The 20,214-nt window shown below is 37.9% G+C and overlaps 3 protein-coding genes across 11 annotated transcripts; 2 read left to right on the plus strand and 1 right to left on the minus strand.

Annotated features, from left to right (window-relative positions):
* The first annotated feature begins 110 nt into the window (after positions 1 to 110).
* ccdc14 (coiled-coil domain containing 14) lies at positions 111 to 7,883 on the plus strand. Of its 2 annotated transcripts, none has more exons than XM_077514455.1 (11): positions 111 to 268; positions 1,950 to 2,008; positions 2,120 to 2,183; positions 4,146 to 4,218; positions 4,321 to 4,425; positions 5,198 to 5,674; positions 5,880 to 6,012; positions 6,081 to 6,157; positions 6,496 to 6,639; positions 6,939 to 7,038; positions 7,117 to 7,883. In XM_077514455.1, exons 4-11 carry the CDS (start codon positions 4,197 to 4,199, stop codon positions 7,598 to 7,600), a joined length of 1,542 nt encoding a protein of 513 aa, XP_077370581.1. In that variant the 5' UTR covers positions 111 to 268; positions 1,950 to 2,008; positions 2,120 to 2,183; positions 4,146 to 4,196; the 3' UTR covers positions 7,601 to 7,883. The 2 variants fall into 2 exon arrangements, with proteins under 2 accessions (XP_077370581.1, XP_077370580.1); XM_077514454.1 differs by lacking the exon at positions 111 to 268 and adding an exon at positions 731 to 888.
* A 47-nt stretch (positions 7,884 to 7,930) lies between these two features.
* On the minus strand, positions 7,931 to 14,539 carry LOC144014509 (ankyrin repeat domain-containing protein 10-like). Of its 3 annotated transcripts, none has more exons than XM_077514457.1 (6): positions 14,248 to 14,539; positions 12,734 to 12,886; positions 10,790 to 10,881; positions 9,534 to 9,760; positions 9,394 to 9,453; positions 7,931 to 8,984 (listed from the first exon to the last, which is right to left on the minus strand). In XM_077514457.1, the coding sequence occupies exons 1-6, from the start codon at positions 14,431 to 14,433 to the stop codon at positions 8,611 to 8,613; spliced, it is 1,092 nt and encodes a 363-aa protein (XP_077370583.1). In that variant the 5' UTR covers positions 14,434 to 14,539; the 3' UTR covers positions 7,931 to 8,610. The 3 variants fall into 3 exon arrangements, with proteins under 3 accessions (XP_077370583.1, XP_077370582.1, XP_077370584.1); XM_077514456.1 differs by having other exon boundaries at positions 7,931 to 9,008; XM_077514458.1 differs by lacking the exon at positions 14,248 to 14,539 and adding an exon at positions 14,011 to 14,170 and having other exon boundaries at positions 7,931 to 9,008.
* On the plus strand, positions 14,017 to 20,203 carry hsf2bp (heat shock transcription factor 2 binding protein). 6 transcript variants are annotated; one of them, XM_077514463.1, is made up of 10 exons: positions 14,017 to 14,674; positions 14,794 to 14,900; positions 15,284 to 15,419; positions 16,150 to 16,256; positions 17,300 to 17,449; positions 18,194 to 18,338; positions 18,424 to 18,541; positions 18,859 to 18,962; positions 19,526 to 19,725; positions 19,914 to 20,203. In XM_077514463.1, exons 2-10 carry the CDS (start codon positions 14,850 to 14,852, stop codon positions 19,941 to 19,943), a joined length of 1,041 nt encoding a protein of 346 aa, XP_077370589.1. In that variant the 5' UTR covers positions 14,017 to 14,674; positions 14,794 to 14,849; the 3' UTR covers positions 19,944 to 20,203. The 6 variants fall into 6 exon arrangements, with proteins under 6 accessions (XP_077370589.1, XP_077370587.1, XP_077370586.1 ...); XM_077514461.1 differs by lacking the exon at positions 19,914 to 20,203 and having other exon boundaries at positions 14,017 to 14,440; positions 14,517 to 14,674; positions 19,526 to 19,864; XM_077514460.1 differs by lacking the exon at positions 19,914 to 20,203 and having other exon boundaries at positions 19,526 to 19,864.
* The last annotated feature ends 11 nt before the right edge of the window (positions 20,204 to 20,214 follow it).

Genomic DNA, 20,214 nt, shown 5'->3' on the forward strand with positions numbered 1-20,214 from the left:
ATTTACTGAAGTGTTCAGTTTAACAATGTTTTGTAGTGATAGGATGAAAGGATAAAAGGACGAAATGTTAGTAGGTCTGTGAGCCTCGCGCAGAGTGAGTTGTTGTTGCTGTTAAACACTGAGAAGCTGATGTCAATAAAACGCCAGTCTTTGGCTCCGGGCTTCAACACTCCGCCTCCGACTCCCGTCCTACTCGCTACAGTTTAAGCATTTATTTCATAAGTTTAGTTGCCAGTGTTCGCTGGGTGGATTTCTCTGGGCGCTGGGGGTAAGGGACTTCTTACTTTCTTTCTTTCTTTCTTTCTTTCTTTCTTTCTTTCTTTCTTTCTTTCTTTCTTTCTTTCTTTCTTTCTTTCTTTCTTTCTTTCTTTCTTTCTTTCTTTCTTTCTTTCTTTCTTTCTTTCTTTTTTTCTTTCTTTTTTTTTCTCCAAATTACGGACTTTTAGGTACACATAGGAATTTATGGCCACAAATTAGGTGTACTGTTCTTGGACAGTTGAGTAATCAAGAGGGCACCTTATTTAGAAAAGTTAAGGTAGACTGTTAAATTATTTAAACATAGAATATAAGTGCAAACAAGAAAATAGTTTTGAAAGTAATAAAAATGTTATTTTATGTATATATATATGTATTTATGTATATATATTTTATGCAACTGTACTGTAGTGACGTTGGTCCCCGCTCCAGCAGGTGGCGGTAGTGCACCGTATAACTTTGGTAGGTTCTTGCCACCCGCCACAAATTAAAACGACCAGAAGAAGAATACTTCCAAATAAAGACGCTACGTTCGCGCTGTAAGATTGCACAGTACCAACATTAAAGGAGCGGCAGAGGTTGGCTTTTTGCTGGTTAAGATTCTCAGCAATGAAAGGAAGTATGAAACGAAAGGTTAGACATTTGACTACGTTTACGGGCACGATTTCGATTACTTTCGCTGTTTTTTGTTTTGTTTTGGTCTGATGTGTGTTACTTCCGTTAAACTTGGATTAAATTGGCTCTTTAAGCCCACCTATCTGTGAACAAACCATACCCAGAACCCCAACGCTATGTGGTAACGATACTATGTGCAACTCGTTTTAGTTGTGGACTTTTTTTTAGAATGCAAGGAAACGGTTGTTTGAAAGAGGTTCGCGGCGAACCGACTGGCCCGTAGTTGTAATACGTCAGCGAGTCCGCCATATTGGATGTGGCAGACCTGTCCAGATGAACCTGATAGAGCGACAACCAACAAAGTGCACGAAGTTAATGCTTCGAATTCACTTATTGACACACAAACACACGCACATGCATACAGGAATACATTTAGTGAACGGGTGTACATAAAAAACGAGCTTGATTCTTAATTTTTATTTTTTAATCTGATTATTCTGAATGTTTATACTCATATCGGATATGTGCCACTTGCAATGTATATGTATGGGAATTGAGCACTTTGATTTGCAGTGCAAATCTAATCTAAAATTAATAAATGAGTTAACAGAAATCTCAAAATTGCCCACAGGTGCGAATGTTATTTTGAATGATTGTCTGCTTCTTAAGCAACAGCCCTGATGTGATAGCCAACTTTATTGAAGGTCAATGCTTCATTAACTCAGCGCGGTGATTGACACGTAATAACTCTGGTCTGATGTACTTGTCACCTAGCTGGGACAGGCACAAACTTGTTTAAAAAATAAAAATACTGATAAACCTTCAAAATTCATTTTACATGTACAACATGGGTGGTGGTGTGAGGGTTACATTAGAACTTTTTAAAATACTGAAAAAACAAAACAAAAAACAATTGGGAAAACAATCTAAATCTGATTGAAATGTAATCATTCTGTTCTGGTATATTACCTCATGTTATGTAGCTGGGACAGACACAAGCTTCCCTGTGTGACCTTGAACAGAATAAGTGTGAAATGAGTGAATTTAATGAATTGAAACACCAAACTTGTGATTGACAGGTATTAACATCTGGAAGGCTGACAGGTGGAGGAGCCAAGGTTCACCAGGCCAGGAAACGGCAAGTTCACTCTTTTTGTATTGCATGTGTTACACTATTCTTCTATACACAGCATGCTTCCTGTTTTGGAAATACACCGATTTTTTTTTTTTTTTCCTATTATATGAGCAGACCCACCTTTCCAGGAAGAAAAGAACCGGCATACTCTTTGTATTCCACAGACCCCCAAGACGAGGTGAACAAAATGTAGCACACAAGATGGATGTTAGTGGTCAGTGATGGTGGTTTTATATAACAATTTTCTTGATAACTAGGAGCAGTTTTTAAAAATCAATCTGAAGGGGGGAAAAGTACACACTGCACTTAAGTAGACGTACAATAACTTAAAAAAAAAGTCTCCTAACATTAGTTATTTATTAAATGTAAATACATAAGTATAAAAGTATGTGTATATAATGCAAGTCAAAAGTAAACAGAATTATTAGTCAATTATATACAATAGATATTCGATAACAAAACAAATAACTTCTCCAAAATATTTTTCCTCTTTAATTTACTTACAGTATGATCACACCCAGAAGAAGAATCGCGTTGTATGGTATTAGGAACTAGTAGGGGTGTGAATTGCCTAGTACCTGACGATTCGATCCGTATCACGATTCATAGGTCACGATTCGATTCGATACCGATTAATCCGGATATGAATTTAGAAGTCGATTGTTACGATTTTTTTTTACTCAATTTAAAAAATAGCATTCAGTAAACTTTTACATGTACACTGTAAGATTTGTATGAAAATCAATTATTTATTGATCTCAAACTTCAGTGTTATAACTGAGCCACTGTATTTAACAAACCGGTTGTAACCTTTTTCATGTTAGAACAGCATTGAAATAAAATATTAAGGCTTAATGTTCCATTAATATAACATTCTTCCATGCTTAAAGGGATCGTTCGGATTTTTTGACATGAATCTCAATTTCATCCTCACCTCCAGTGTGTGCGATCAGCACTGACTTACGCACTTCAGCCAGCTAGCTGATCCTTCCGCCTTTAAAAAGACAAACAACTTCTTGCGGAAGGATCAGCTGGCAGCAGTGCGTCAATTCACTGTCTACAGGGCGACGCGCAGTGATACGAACGAACAGAAAAGTAGTGGCTGGCGGTAATGGCGTCTGACTTTTTTTCAGGAAAGAGAATTTGTGATGTAAATGTATCACTCTTTTGAACACAAAGTGTTTTTAGAAGAAAAACGCTTTTATTTCCGTCACCACAGCCAACTTGCTGGACTATTTTCCTCTTGTCCAACACCGGACCAGAACTCGTGTCACAGAACGCTGTCAGGGGTAAGTCAGTGCTGATCGCACACACTGGAGGTGAGGATGAAATTGAGATTCATGTAAAAAAAATCCGAACGATCCCTTTAAGGTGTGAAAGTTAGATGTTTTGTTGAATATTTTTTCATCAAAAATGGATGTTAAAAAAAATCGATTCGGCTGCCTATTGAATCGATTTGAGAATTGCGTGCTGTAGTATTGCGATATATTGCCGAATCGATTTATTTATTTTTTTAACACCCCTAGAAACTAGCTAGTGTTCACTCGACTTTTATGCTATCAAAACAATGTGTTCGCTTAGTTTTGCTGATGTTGTGAACTGATTAACAAACCATGCAAAATTACTAATGGCAACAGCATCTGAAAAACCTTACTTGTATGTAGTAAACCAAGATCTTAATATGCTGTTGAGTTTACCACTCTCTATTTGAGTTTTTCTTTTTGTAGCGTTATCATTGGTGGATGTTGGAAAAAAGGCTATTTTGATAGAGGAGTAGAAAGTACAGATAAATTAGTTTTCAAATGAGGAAATATAAAGGCATAAAAAAAGAAATAGACAATATATGCACAGATACCTGAGAACAGTTTATTAAAAAAAAAAAAAAAGTATTTGTACTTTGTTACTTAACGCCACCGCCCTTGGAAGAGGTGCGTTTTGAGGGATTGGTGATGTGTGCTGTGAGTTTCAGAACATTAGGTAAGAAAGGTACTGATTTTTATATATATTTATCATTAATAGTAGTATATTAATATTCCCTAATGCCATCCATCCACTGATAATAATCAATCCAAGATGCCAGTTTGCAACAAAGTACAAAAATTGTAAATTATTGTGAAAACATCCCACACTTTTGTCGAAGGTTGCCAGCCTGCACTCAGGGCTGGATCGCTGTGCAGTTTTGCTCTCTGGCATGCTTCAGGTGGACAAGGAAGGTCAGAGTGCTTTCTTGTCATCAAAGTCAGCTTTTTAAGAGCTAGTACTACAGAAATAATTGGTGCTGCAATGTAACTTTCTGTTTATGTGCCTGTGCTTAGAACCCTTGACAATACCTCCCAGAGCAATGAATGGGGGTGCTGCCAAACAAAAATCATCCACCAGACAGTGGACAAAGACCAGCAAAAAGCACCCTCCAAAGACAGGTAGTACCCTGAAAATGTACTCATTATTGACTGGTTGTCATCACTCATATAGTTTTTGTTTTATGTATTTGACAGAGATAGAACTCTAATGAATTAAATTTTGTTTTTGTTTTTTTCAACGAGGATGGGTAGGGGAGCATCTGATTCTGCTCCACTATAAATTTTAAACTTGGAAACAACTGATGCAAAACCACCAGTACATGACATCATTGCCCCATTTTAGATAGGACAGTTGGAGATTTCATGGGAGAAATGGCTACCTACTTTTTTTTTCTACTGTTGATTATAAAAGAATGGAAAAATGCAAAAAGAAGAGAGCCTATTCGGTCATTTGATAGATTCAGAATATATAATCATAGACCTCAATATTGTGTGGGTATTGAAAAATGTAAAATGTTCTAAAATGGCTGTCAGTGGATGGGTTAAAGAAAATAACATTAAAATTAAGACCCAATTTTTAAAACTGCTAGCAATATTTGAATATGGCTATAACGCAGATTGGTTTCCGGCATTTTAGAAAGACGGCTAAATGCATCAATGCGTGGATTTGACACATTGCAAAGCATTTTGAATTGTTAACCGTTGTCTTCAGATTAATTTTTGTTCAACTTAAAAATTGACTTGCTGTTGGTTTTGCAGTATAAACTGTTAATATAATCTGAGATATCATTCAAAGTAGTTTACACCTGAAACAGTGTTTTTTTTTTCTTTCTTTTTTTTCTTTTTCTGTATTGATCTGATGGCGTTTACATTTGAATTATTCCACCTTCAGAACACTGTTCTAATCAAGTTCCAAGAGCAAAATGTCCTCCATCTTCGTCGGGAGTGAAGAAGGCACACACCCTCCAACAGTCTCACTTACTTCCATCACTGCGGCCATCTCAACCTCTTCACGATTCCGTCCCCTCCCAGCCCTTGACCTCCGTCCTCCTCTCTGTGACCCAGTCTGATTCTGCTCTCCACTCCACCCACCCCTCAAGTCAACGGCTTCATGCCCAGACGGACTGCCAGTCAGTTGCCATTTACCACAGGGCCTCCTTTAATCGCGAGGATGTTGATTCTGTGCCTGTGAAAGACACAGACACCCAATGTGAGATGCGTTTGAGGGCGCAGGCCTACGACACAAAGTATGATCCCGGTCAGCCGTATGATAGCCATTATGACACACGTGGGGAGGACATTAGTGCTGGAAAACTAAGGACTGTCCAGTATCTTCTGGGAGAGCTCAAGACTTTGATAGCTGAAAAAGGTATGTTTTCTTTGTCTTTTACTTTATTGAGTGCTAAGAGAAATACTGAGCCCCCTGCAAAGTTCTGAAATTAGTTCCTGAAGCCCCAGGGAGGCCACGAGCTGTTGCTTGGAGCTAAATAATTAGCACTTCATGATCAGTCAGTAATCAGATCATAACAATATGAATGCTTCTATCTCCATTCGTTGCTGTTTTGGTTGCGCAGGTAGTATTGCAGAGAAGCTGCTCAGTCTTCTGGAGATGACGGTATCCTCACCACAGTTAAACTCCAGCGGTCTCGCCCCTGAGAAGTCTGCAGACCTGCAGACTTTGCAAAACCTGAACGCTCAGCTTCACAGGTACGGCAAAAGGTTAGAAGTGGTTGCATCGAGGGGCACCATCATGTTAATGCATGTCTTTATTTTAGACGAGTGGCGTTTCTGAACAAGCAGTTAAAGGAGAAAGAGAGACAACAAAACACAGAACTCCTGTGTAACTCGCAAGGTAAGTTTTCTGTTCCTGCCCATTTTAATTCATATGATGTCCAATTTAAATAAATCCTTACAAGGATCCTCGTATTGTTTGGGGTTTTACAATACACAGAGTTGTGCACCTTCAGCATTGTGCAGCAACATGCCTGGCATGTTCAAGCATTTTTCTGGTTTTGCTTTACTGTACTGTAGTTCACATTGTGGGTGGGCCTGTGGAATGTACCCCTGCAATAAAGAATTCACTGTAATCATCTATCCTTGGGCTATTTTGATGATACATGACAACTGTTTGATATTGTGGGAAAATGCTTGTGTATTTAAAATTACTAAAGGCAAATGCTTTTTCCTTAGTGCTTAATCTTCCAGAAGATCTTGCCGACACTCAAGCCAGACTGCAGGAGCTTCAAGTTGTTCTTGCCGAAGTGCGGAAATCTCTCCTGGACACAAAGAAACATCTATGCGACAGAGAGGCTGAAAATGCGCTGCTGAAATCAGGTTGACTCTTGTGCATCTACTTGCTGACCTGCTTTTTGTTTTGGAGTTGAACAGCAACACTACTTGGATAAGTTTTTTATCATTATTTTTTATTTATTTATTTATTTTTTAAACACACGTGATTATCAACAACCATGGGACTGTTTGGAATTCTGCAGAATTGTGCAGAATACAGTATTTCAAACAAATTTCCAATGCACATAATGTTCTCACATCAAAGTAGTGTCCCACATAGGCATAAGCAACAACATATTGATTATGTGCAGTGTCAAGACTGTTCTATGTGTCTGTATGTGCAGATTTGGAGACCATGAGAGCCAAATTTGTCCACAGTGAACAAGTAAAGAGTGGAGTGGCCTCACTTGCCCAACAAAGACTGGAACAGATACATCTCAGGAGGTTGGTCTCGGTGTACTGTATACTCAAGTTTGCTATTAAACTTGTTATCAAAGCTTAATTTGCCTTCCTCTGTTTTAGAATTTTTAGGAGTGTCAACGCATCTGAGAATGGAATGTCTGACGAGGCACTCGAGCTAAATGATGACCAGATCAGTGGCACTGAACACATCACAAAATACCTGATGACCCTGGGCCAACCGGAGGCCTCGTACGTCGGTGGTAATGTACACATGGCTGCAGAGAGGGAGGAGAAAACACCAGATGAAGCGAAAATGACCCTGCTCGAAAAATCACCATCTCATCCATACCATCATCACAGTCAGACACCGAGCGACAGTTTCCCGGGAGTACAATTATCAGAGCAGCAGACTGAAAAAGAGCGGCAGCGGCTGTTTGACTCGTTCCTTTCTGAGGGCAAAGATACTCTGTCGCCCGACTGCAGTATGAGGTCAATGTCAACCTTTGACACGAGAGATGAGGTGGCGTTCCGAGACGGATTGGCAGCTCTGGATGCCAGCATAGCTAGTCTGCAGAAAACAATCAAGCAGGATTTAGGAAGATGATTGTACTTCCATGTCACCGTTCACTATCCTGGCCCAAGTGTGATTTCAGTTCCTATAGTGTTTTGTGTGAACGTGAGCATGAATGGTTATCTCTTTCTCGCCTCTGCGATTGACTGGCACCCAGTTAAGGGGGTTGTTGACCTATCGCTTGATGTCAGATGGAATAGGCGCCGGGTCCCCTCACCCCTGATCAGGTTAGGTGGTATACAAGATGTATTTTTACTTAAGTTAGAACCTTTTCAATAGGACATATACGATTACTAATAAAATTATTTACACTCTATGGTTATGAGAATCTGTTTTACAATCAGTTGACACTTGATGCATCTCCAGTGAGTATTTTACAAATTTTTATTTTTGATGGTGAGAATGTTGACAGGGAAGCAACAAAAAAAAAAGGTTTATGCTAAATATTTAGCTGCATAGCGCAATTCAAACATAACTAAAGAATGCAAAGTGGCTCACATTCTTGTCAGATGAACCAATACTTTTCTCAGGCTAACATCAAATTAGTTGAAATAACGTAGCGGCAATCCAATCAGATACCTCGCTTGCACCTGCGTACAAGAGGAAACAAAAAAAAAAAAAAAAAAAAAAACTGGGGCGTGTATTTGAAGTAACATGAAAATGCACCTATTACACATTTGAAAGCTAACCCTGACAAAGTCACTAGTTTCCGTGCTCATTTCTTTACAAAAATGCAAAACGTTTACACTGAGTAATAGGAAAAGAGGAAATATCTGCTTGGTATTCCATAAGAGTGATTTCCAACCATTACATTTTTTTTATCTCATCATAAGCATGTGATGTATAGTGACAGTGTATGGCCACCAGTTTGCAGTTTGTCGTAAATTTCACTGAGTCAGATGCAGCACCAACAGCACATTACTAAAATGTGTCACCTACACCCCCCTAAAAAAAATAAAAAAATAAAAATCACTATCATGAACAGATTTTATGTGACTCTGGCAATTTGGGGAAATGAGAAACTATAGAAAAAGGCCTGTGGCTTACGCGTCCTGGCACAGATGCATGGCATCTTCCACATTTTGAGAGGACTTGTGTCCAATGTAGCCTCTGTCAGACAACTCCTCTGCTGTGTCCCCATAGCCGTGATAATGTCCATAAAGTAGAAATTCACCGTAATCAGCTCCTAGTAGGTTCTCTAACTCTGGCCGATGGGACACGCAGCCATTGGGACTTCCTGTCAGATGCAGTGAGCCGCACAGGTCAGCTGAGTTGTCGTGACTGGATGGCGAACCACCCTGCTGCCAAGACAACCGTGTGGAAATTTCGTCGCAGGCGGGAATGCCTTTCATCGGTTCGTTGTCATCGTGGTCAACAGGAGAGGGTGGATGTACGCTGTCCATGCCGGCAGCAATATCTGGTCGGGGGGGGAGTACATGACCTAAAATTTAATTAAGTGATGTCACTCCACACAGTGAACATTGCCATGCAGTTCATGTTTTGTACCACATCCCTTTTACTTTCATGCACTCCAGAAAACATGGAGCTGCAACCTAACCCAACACTATGTTGAAGTTTCCAATTTCACTTAATTAGTCCAAAGATTACTTCTTAATTACAATTATTTGTAGTACAGTTGACACCCGCTGATCGCAGGAGATGGGGACCGGGCTGCCCCGTGCATTTGAATAGAAAAATAATCCCCTCAAATTCTTAAGAAAAAAAAAATGCTGATAAACTTCCAATATTTATTTTACATGTATAACATGGGTGGTGTTGGGTGACCTCAAAACCTTTAAACCAATAAAGTTATGTGGTCAACTCACTTCCACAGTTGGATTCCATGCTGTCCTCAAGTTCGGAATGTGGCATCTGCAGTGACACTTCTGCAAGACAACATCCACAATTAGAGGTCAAATAAAGGTCCACCTATGCTGCTAATAAAAGTAAAGCTAGTCATAGTTACCTCTCCTTGCCTTCTTCATTTGACTGTTCTCAAAAGTAGACTGTAGCCTTTTCCTACAGAGCAGACCAGGACCACGGACGGGGCTGTTCACGTTTCTTTCTCCATTGCCCTGGAGCTCACTTAGCTGCAGCAGGTGCTCTTGCAAGTTGGCGATGAGGCGGAGGCAGTCGTCGGAGCCGTGAGTGCGTGCGAGGTCAGCTGCGGTCTGCCCGCTGCTGTTCCTCAAGCTGGACAGTAAGTGAAGATAAGTGAATGGAAAGCGAAACACCACTTGGTCATGTGTTGGTAATTGGTGTCTGTAGTTTTTCGAGTTGTGTGTTGTTGCTTGGTTAAATTTTTGCTTTCATTTATGAGCTAGCTTCACGCCACCCCTTTCAGTGAAATAAAAATAATAGGGAAGCGATAATGCAAAATTAATACACTTGCAAAGAGCATGGACAAGAAGCTCACACTGAACTGTGATCGAAATGGCCTACAGAAGCCAGAAACGCAGCTGACTCACTCACTAGCCCATGCCTAATACACAGTGTTCCAAATTACTATGCAAAAGATGTTTGTCGCAGATTTTTATAAAAAGGCTGTATGCAAATGGACCTCAGCATCATTTTCATGTCATCAACTGCTAGAGAATAATTTGATTTTTTTTTTCCACAAACCTCCCAATGATGACGCCTATTTGAACAAATTCTACATTTTTATTTCGGGGGAAAAAACAAAACAAAACCCCAAAACAACTATCATTGGGAGGCTTGTTTAAAAACATTAAAATTATTCTCTTATAATTGATGACTTTAACTTTATGCTGATTTCCTTTTGCCATAGACTAGAAATAATAGAAAAAAACATTTGCATAATAATTTGTAACAGTACACAACACATGGACACTACTTTATATATATGTGACTTTGAGCTTTATTTTTCATAAAAAAACAGTTTTTACATTATGTGTTAATTTTTATGCTTTTAACTTTACATTTTACAACCCACTGCAATTCATTTAAAAGGGAAAACATTTTATATACAGTATGCATGTATGAGTAAAGTAGGTTACAAACTTGGCCATGGAACACGTTTAAACTCACAAGTCAATGTACCATTGTATTTGCATTATTTTCTATGGGAACATTTTATTCACAAGTTAAACCTTAGACAGGTTGACAAGTGCCCTAGAATAGTTTGAGTTCAACCTTTAAGGTTCCGTTGTCTATGCAAAGCCAAGGTGTGGTGGTCATGATTTCTGATTAGAAGTTACTTACTGTAGTTTAGCACCAGCTATCAGCAGAACTTGGATGCACTCCATGGAAGCTGCCCTGGCAGCCTTGTGGATCGGAGCCTCTCCTACAAAATCCTGAAAACACATGCAAACTAGAAATATTAATATCATATTAAAATTAATATCATTAATGTCGATACCACTACATCCCAACCTTAACATAATAAATATTATCACACATAGTGGTATTTGTACTAGCGCCCGGCCGATTAAATCAGCCTGGCGACTAATTGGCAAATATTTATTTATTATTATTATTCTATATATATCTTTTAAACACATTAAACATCAGACGAAGATTATGATGTTCACACATACCCCTCTCCAAATATTTTTCTCTCTGTTGGTAAGTTAAACAAACACTAAGGACAAAGTATTGGAGAAGAGTCAAATGTTCTGCCTTTAATTAATATATTTATTGTTTTAAGAATTAAGGGACCAAAAAAAAAAAAAGTTATTTTATTCATTATAGATATATTTTTAAATCATTCATCTGATTAATCAGTTGTTGTCATTTTAATATGCCAAATATCGGAATCGGCCTAAAAACAACTCCATAGCAGCTGGGCCCAAATCAGTAGTAGTTGTAATAGTGTGTGGTAAGCAGTTTGAACATTGATATCCAACTTGAAGTCACTCTTACGCTCTTTGTTGTTACCACACTTAGTTACCACATTTCTAGAATGACTAACAGAAGTACTGTCTTACTGGTAATGTTCTTTTTACCTTTATAAAACATTTCTGAACGTGTGTAGAATGACTAGAGAACACTAGTAGACATAACTGCTGTCTGCTAGTAATTCCCCCCCACTGCTGCTGGCTTCTGCTACTGTCGGCACAAATAGAAAAACTAGGGTCCACTAGTATAATAAGTTCATGTCACTAGTGAGTCAAAAATGTGCACTAGTGTTACATGTTGACTAGTAGGATTTTATGTCACTGGTCATACTACATGCATTGCTCAACTAGTGCATAGTTTTGCCTGCAGTACCATGTCGTTGTCCTAGTATGCCAAAGTCGTCCTACTAGTGAGGTCAAATAGCATAGTGTATCTATGGACCTCAAGCTGTATATCAACTAGTATATCTAATTGAAACAGCTTTCTATAAGCAAGATCTTCTCAGCTGGCCTAAACACTATCAGAAGCACAGACCTGCAGTGCATTTACAATCTTAATTCTAAAATTAGTTCCATTAAATTGTATTAATTTACACAATTCCCAACAATAACACACACTGCGCCAAAATGTCATGCAGTAGTGGGAAAAAAAAGGTTCCTAGAAAGATATAGTTGTTCTAGTAGTGTGTGGAATTAATTGTCTTACTAACCAAAGAGGGTAGTACGGTAGTATATGACATTAACTAAATGCTCAAATGGGTTTCCATACTCGTAAGACTAACTTAATTTACATTTAGAGTAGTGCTGTCAAAGTTAAAGCGTTAAATAATTAATTAATCACAAAAAATTATCGCATTAATCATATATTAACGCAGATTAATCACACTATTAACTTTGACTGCAAGTAATCATTTAGCTTGACAGCTGATGGCTACGTTAAAGGTAGCACAGGTTGTGTTTGAACAATAAACATAATATGCATTAAAGTAAAGCATTTAATAAATGTTTGCATGTGACATTCAGAATATTTGTTCATGTCAAACTATTGGGGTCATTTTTTCCACTTTAAAATATGCAAGTAATTAACTGATTAGAAAAAGAGGAGGATGAGACCTCCTCTTAACATTAAATGCCGAACAAATTAACACGTAAGAGGTGCTTTTTAAATTTGGCGGACATAAAATGTTGATAAAAAGCCTTTTTAATTAAGCGATTAATCGTGATTAATCAAAATTTCAAGATGTGATTAATCTGATTAAAAAAATGTAATCGTTTGACAGCTCTAATTTAGACTAATATTACAGCTCACCTGCCGGTTGACATCTGCACCGGCCTGCGATAGCCACAAAACACAGCGAGGATGCCCTCCAAGTGCAGCTGTGTGTGTTGGGGTTTGATTGAAGCGGCTGGACACAGTGTTCACGTCGCAACCCATCTGCACCAAGCGTATGACACACTCCAACTGCATGAAACCATGAAAACATTGACATGAGATGGTTGCCAAATTGTGTTTTGTTTTTTTGAGAAATTGGAGGGAACACAAAGGTGAGAGACAGAAAAACAGTAGTTTATCTTAATTTAATTGAGTTTGGCTGCAACCAAATTTAGATTATTTCTTGGATAAAATTACATACCAGCACCACTGTACTTAAAGCTGGCTGCACAATGGAATACTGGTTAGCTCATATAATGGTTACAAGTAAGCCGGAGCTTATCCCAGCAGACTTTGAGCAAGAAGAAGGGTACACACTGGACTGGTCATCAGCCAATCATAGGGCACATATAGACAAACAAGCGTTCACAATTACGGACAAGTTAGCCTACAGCGAACCTAACAACATGTATGTTTTAGGAATATGGGACAAAGCCCAAAGAAAACCTACAAAATCACTGGGAGAACTCAACACAGGAACGCAGAGTCATGATTCAAACCTAAAACCTCGTAACTATTCACAATCAAATCACCAATATCAGAATTACCTACCATGGAAAAAAAAAAATTACACAGCGTGTACTGTATTATTTTGCTCTGCATGTTATGGCTGTTCATAAACATTAAATAAAAAAAAATCAATCAATCAATCAAGAGTTTGATGTGCTACAATTTGTTTAATATATTTTAATCAGAACTTTATATTTCTGATCTGTTTCTGTACATATTCAAACCGTGACCGTGAAACTGATTTTTATCATGGGCCAATTGTACTGGTTTCCCTCGAGGACCATTTTGATTGTGAAGTCATATTGTATCGTCATTGTTGCATATACAAAACAAATTTATGGAAAAGTTGATTTAAAATCAGAATGAAATAGTTTGTTGAAACTATTGATGAGTGCACATTAAATTTATGTATGTATGTATGTATGTATGTATGTATGTATGTATGTATGTATGTATGTATGTATGTATGCGAACGAAATATAAACAAACTCGGTCACCAGGCACACTTCCTGTGCGCCTTGGCGCCTAAAGATACTATTGGCTCAGTGACGTTTCCTCGCAACCAATCAAAATATTCCAAGCCTTTTTTTTTTTTCTATTTCTTTTCCACCTCACAACTTTATTGTAAAAACAAACTTGCTCACCAGTCGCGTTCGACGTTCAAATAACAAAATATTTTCACTCACTATATATAATACAGTATCAGGACTTTTTTCGCTCACACTATTAACACATAATAGCAGAGAAACCACTAAAAGTCGACAGTAAATTTGAACACAATACTTTTTACGACCGCATCATGCCTCTCGCTGTGTGCGTGGAAAAAAGCCGATACAACACACGAATATCCTCCTTCTACGGACTTTGAAGTTAATCCGCACCTGTCCACAGTGTGCAGCCCAGTGAATGGGGGTCCAACCGTAGTGGGAGTCCTCGGTTGTTAGATGAGTGTGATGCTGGTACAGTGACAGCAAAGCTCCAACATCTCCATCACGACAAGCGCGGTGGATAGGGAACATCCTCGTGAACGCCTCATCGTCGCTGGAAAAGTCTCGTTCTATAGACATGAGTAAAGTATGAAAACTCTCCGAGGTTCTTTCTGGTGACACGGAGCCGTCTCAACACGTTTCAATTTAATTCAAACACAAAGGAAGTCGAGATAAGCTTCGCGACTCCGCTGGAAACGAACAAAAGCCGGACTGGATTTTTTTTTCCCCCAAACTGGTTTGGCCACTGACAGTCGGTTGAAGGGAAAACATGGAAATGAAAACGGGAGTGAGGAAGTCATTTTAAAAATCAGGTGGTAAGGTACGAGGATTATTTTTGTCATGTATTAATTCGTTTTGAAATAATAATAATAATCATAATAATAATAATAATAATAATCATAAAATCTTTAGTCATGCTATTCTGCCTTTCTTTGACAGGAATCGTTAAATTTGGATTAACAGAAGATAAACGTAGAAAGTGAAGCTAGCATAGCATGTCTTCGGCATTTGGCGGGTCATCGCTTCTCTTGTGCGATGGAGCTAAGGTAAAATGTATGATGTAAAATCAATCCAAAAGTCATTCACATTTGGCTGTTTGTCTGAAAATGCTGAGAAATCGCCCTGGAATTTTAATAATGTACATTGACTTTTGTTGCTGTTGATTCTGCCTTCTGTGGTAGATAAAATGTGTAGCCTGTTCGCTAGTTGTCATGTTTTAGACTAAATTGAATAAGTCAGCTTTGTCAAAGTACTGTATACTGTAAATAAGCTTAGTATGATTGACCTGGATAAGAGGAAAGTTGGTGTCTAATAGTAATGGTTAAAAAAAAAAGTTCTGTAATGTTTGACAAAGTCTTTACTAGTGAGCTTTCTCTGTTTGACAAGTTATGTATCTGAAATCCCCCGATGTCTATTGCCTTCTCCTCAGGATGGTTTTGTTCGAGTGAGGAAACGAGACCTGGAAAAATTAACCACAGAGGTCATGCAGTTAAGAGAGTTCCTGCCCAAAGTTGTAAATGGTGATTTGATCGACATGCTACACAAAACTCGAGTAACGAAAACAGGTAAGACATACTGAACCTCGGCTAGAATTATCCATCCACCCATCCTTTTTCTGCAGAATTTTCTCAAGAATGAGCCAGCAAATTACTGAGAAAAGACAAGCCTTGTGATGGTCAGGTTTTGACCTAAATTCCACTCAGATCAGTTCCATCAATATGACCCTGAACACATCATCACTTAATTTGTCAGAAAATTATTATGTATTAATAACAAATATATATTTGTTCATCTATCTATGCCGATGACATAGGGACAGGCAGAAAAAACAAATGTATTTCAATTAGATGGCAGAAGGGATCTGATAAACCTGTTGCTATTCATTCATACAGAGAATCATATAAGTCCTAACTTCTTGCAAGTATTTTAACTTAGTGTTCGATTAAACAGATTCAATTTCACAGAGCAAGTCAGTATTTGAATTAAAAATATAATTATTTAAATATTAATACATTTTGTGATGTTTTTGTTTGGTAGTGTGCAATGAAATGTTTCTAATGTAAAATGGTGGTTGCGTTATAAAGGCTAGAAAAGTGTTGAAATTAATGTAGGAGAGCAGACGATAAAGCGCTTTGTGACAGCTAATTTGTAAGCTGTTTGAAAGCGCGATATAAATAAAAATGACTTGACTTATTGTGTGAATGTGGAGAGACTGATACGTAACTGAATGTTGATGTGACTCAAAATGACAATTGTTGTAACTATTCCATGTGTTCATCTGTGTGTGTCTGTGAGTAGTGAAAGAGCATCTTACACAGGAACATGATAATTTACAGCAGGAGTGTCTTCATCTTCAGTCCAGACTGGAGGTGTTGCAAATTGAATGTCAGAGAGAGAGAGAGGTGAGAGCGAAAGGTCTGGATTTGGATACATTTTTAACAACAGTTTAACAACAACAACAACAATTTCACCATTATGAGATCTAATGCGTCACCTATTTTGCCTTTACAGATATAACAATGTTCAAATCAGTTGAACTTTTTCCAGAAAGGTGTTCATTTAATACTGTTTTTGTTTTTCCGGTAGTGTAATTTTATCACCGATGGTTTGTGTTTACATACAGTCTCTAAGCATGCAATGCAATTTTATGCGATTGCAAACTATAAGTTATAACCACAGTCAAAAGTCATTCTGATTCGAATGGAGAGTGGATAATAACAAAGTGTATGCCTTGCACAAATAATAAACAATTTATTGTATTTTTGTTATTATTGTTAAATTAAATTGTGATCTCATGTTATTGAAATGAGTAACATGTGGCTTGATTTGTGTGTGATTAGACTGATAAAGCCCAATTCAAATTATTCAACACCATAAACTTGATTACAAAAATGATGATTTTAGGCCAAAATCTTAAGTTAATATTTAACCACACTGTTGACTATTTAAAGTCATTACTTGGAATAATCTAATTTATTTTATTTTATTTGTAAGTACAAATACATGGTGTCATTACAAACAGTTTTTAGTCATGTTATTTAACACTGACATAATTCATTTCAAGTTTTCAAACATGAAATTACAAAGTGTGTCACTGTAGAAAAGTAAGGAAAAATAAAATATGGGAGAAAGGATGCATTGATAATTGTTCATCAAAAAGTCAATACAAACAATATTCATGGAAATAGAGTAAGTCAATTTATGAGTTATCTTAGTCCATGACACATAGCATGAAAACATAATCACCCTAGTGGAGGTAACTACAGTATGCCTCTGTGCTGTACACTGAGCAGTATTATCTTTATGAAGGATAAAAAAAATAAATAAAAAATACATTTCTTATATTCCGCCATTTTGTGAAATGGTGCAACTCTTCAAATCAAATCTGTTAAATTGTTGACTGATTTACTCAATGTATGTTTTTCTGTCTATTTTATGTGTGCAGGAGAAATTGCTGTTACGTGAGCAACTCTGGCAGAGTGGAGCCGAGTTGCAGCAACAGGCTGACTACTGCTTCAGTCTTGGTTCTGCAGTCTGCAGCCTTCTGTGGAACTGCTCTACAAGTGAAGACATGGTTAAACAGTGGCTAGCTGATGTAAGACTGATCTGTGTGTGTTACTGTTATGTAGTGCACTGAATCCCCACTATTCACGAATAATAGGGACAGACCCTCACCGCCAGTGCCATCCATCCATCCATCCATCCATCCATCCATCCATCCATCCATCCATCCATCCATCCATCCATCCATCCATCCATCCATCCATCCATCCTCTGAACCGTTTATCACAAACAGAATAATGAGGAAAGCATAATCATAGCGTGTACAGAATCATGAACCAATGTTACATAAATGACTATTTAATAGTTAAATCATTAATCAAAATGCAAGAGGCTTGTCAATAGTATTAGCTTGCAAAATTCAAATAATGCCAGAAAATATATGATTAAAAACTTGAATTACAAAGCAACATGTTTAGAAATGGTCATTTAAAAAAAATAATTTCGATGCATAAAATGGAACCAAGAAGATTTTTCAAAAGATAATTTTAATGATATTTTACTTTCAGTCATAGTTTCAACAGTTTTAATATACAGTTTATGGCAAGAAGTGTTTTTTTTTTTTAAGACTGCAAACGCTTCCTTTTATCAAAGAAAAATACAAAATCAGGTTATTCGTAATGGCTTGACAGTGGTATATGTCCAATCAATAAGGTGGATGGGTAAAAAAAAAAAAAATCTACAAATTGTCGATCTTGTGCAAATGGCGAACCGCAAATCTATGGGGGTTCATTGCACTTCTGTATACCTTTTTGTGTATTCAATTCTTTTGGAGTAGGGAAGCCTGCCGGCCTTTCTAACGGTGGCCACTCAGACTCTGGGGAGCTTTGTGAGAACTCTCGATGAGGATGTGAAGAGTCGATCTGAGGACTACAATACTCAAGAGTACCAATTTGTTTTGGCGCTAGCTGGAACCATTACAAGTAAGAACCAGTCATTCACAAGTATTTTGAAAAAAAAAAAAAAAAAAAAACATACTGTAACTGCTATTTGCTTCCTGCCAATCAGACATAGCGGCTGTAACCAGTGGGCGGGACTTCTTGTCCGGCTCAGCACATGATCTGTTGGACACGCTGATAAAGCTGTTAGAACTGATGAAGCCTGGTGCATTCCCCAAACTAAAAGTGTACGTATGGAGATTTGGGTTCATTGGTTTAATTGATTTCTTTTAATTCTTTTAAGCGACCAGCTCATTGATGTGCTTTTCTTGCAATAACGATGTAACTGTAGAGAGGAGCTAATTTACTGAAATAGTCCATTTGCTGGAAACAGACAACATGAGTGGAACCATTTTCTATTGTGCCTATAAATCTGAGTTGATCAAATAATTTACATGAATACAAATGTGAGGAAATGTTTTAATAAGTCAAATTCTTTCTCCCTCAGTATTTAAGAAGGTGTGTTGTGTTCATGTTTTTTCTTATTGCTGGTGTTTTTCCCCAGGTTGATGCTAATGGCTCTCTACAATGCCAGTATCAGTGTGAAGGGGCTCAAGTACATGATTGAGAACCCAGCACTGCTGCCTCTTATTCGGACTCTGCTTGAAGGTAAATAGTCAGAGGAAATAAATCTTAAAAGGATAACAAGTTAAGTTAATGTCAAATGAACTGAATAAAGCTGTCCAATTTAAGTTTACAACTCACAGAGCTATAACATAGTCATAGGCTCACTGCATTTCCTCACTGGATGTGGTGTTTCATATAACATGTCAAACCACTGGATGGCGCTGTCACCTCAATGTGAACTGAATGAACGGCTCATGCCCTGTCACAGTATTTTCCATCCATCCATGCATCCATTTTGTACTGATCTTCCTCAATTGGCGTCGATCTCAGCTGACTTTGGACATGGTGCAGAATGCACTTTCTATGATGAAATTAATTAACAACCATTCCTACTCACACAGTCACACTTATGGACGTTATAGAGTCCAACATCCATGTTTTTTGTTTTTTTTTTATTTGGGAGGAAGCTGAAGAAAACTCACAAAAGCACAGCGAGAAATAACTCCACGCAGTGGTCATCCTAATTAAAGGAGTGATCTACAAATTTATTTGGAGGCTTCATCTCCAACACCATTTGATTTACATATATTTTGTCTATGCAACAGATAGATCCTGGGAAGTGTGCCTCCACTCCCTGCGTCTCCTGCAGTCAGTGCTACTGGAGGACGTAGCGCAGCCCCGCCTGGGCGCGGCTCTGCTGGATTCAGACCTCCAGGCCCGTATTAGCAGGTTTGCCTCCAGTGTTCAGCCTAGCTTGAGACTGTTAGCTCAGCAGACCTTGGCGGACCTCCAGGTGCTCATGCAGGTAAGTGATTGGGTGCAATTTCTGACAGGTGATGAGTAACTTAACAGTATTTATCATTGTTAGGTTGAAAAGCACAATTTGGACAGGAAAATAAGATAGTAAATGTTTGTAACTTAAGTTTTGAAAGGGATTCAGATAGTTAATGACAACCCCACAGCAAATGTGAACCAAAACATTTGTGTTTCCAGGTTCAAGGAGGTCAACAGAAAAAACAGTGACATGCTTTTCGGTGTGTTCTTTTTTTTGTCCAGTGTTCTTCTGTGTTGTTTTCCCCTGTTCTGTTCTTGTTTGGGGAGAGTCATGGTACAGATGATTGACCAGAGCAGTTAGATGAGTGTATATGGATATGTAAATATAACCTTTTCTGTTTCAAGAATTGTGACTATGACTTGTTGTTTGTTCTAGTGTCATTTAGAAACATCTATGTATATCAAATTGGAGTTATGTGCAAAGTAAATAAAATAAAATGTGAAGTTTGCATATTCTGGT

The sequence above is a fragment of the Festucalex cinctus genome, chromosome 2 (genome assembly GCF_051991245.1).
Source record: "Festucalex cinctus isolate MCC-2025b chromosome 2, RoL_Fcin_1.0, whole genome shotgun sequence".
NCBI lineage: Eukaryota > Metazoa > Chordata > Actinopteri > Syngnathiformes > Syngnathidae > Festucalex > Festucalex cinctus.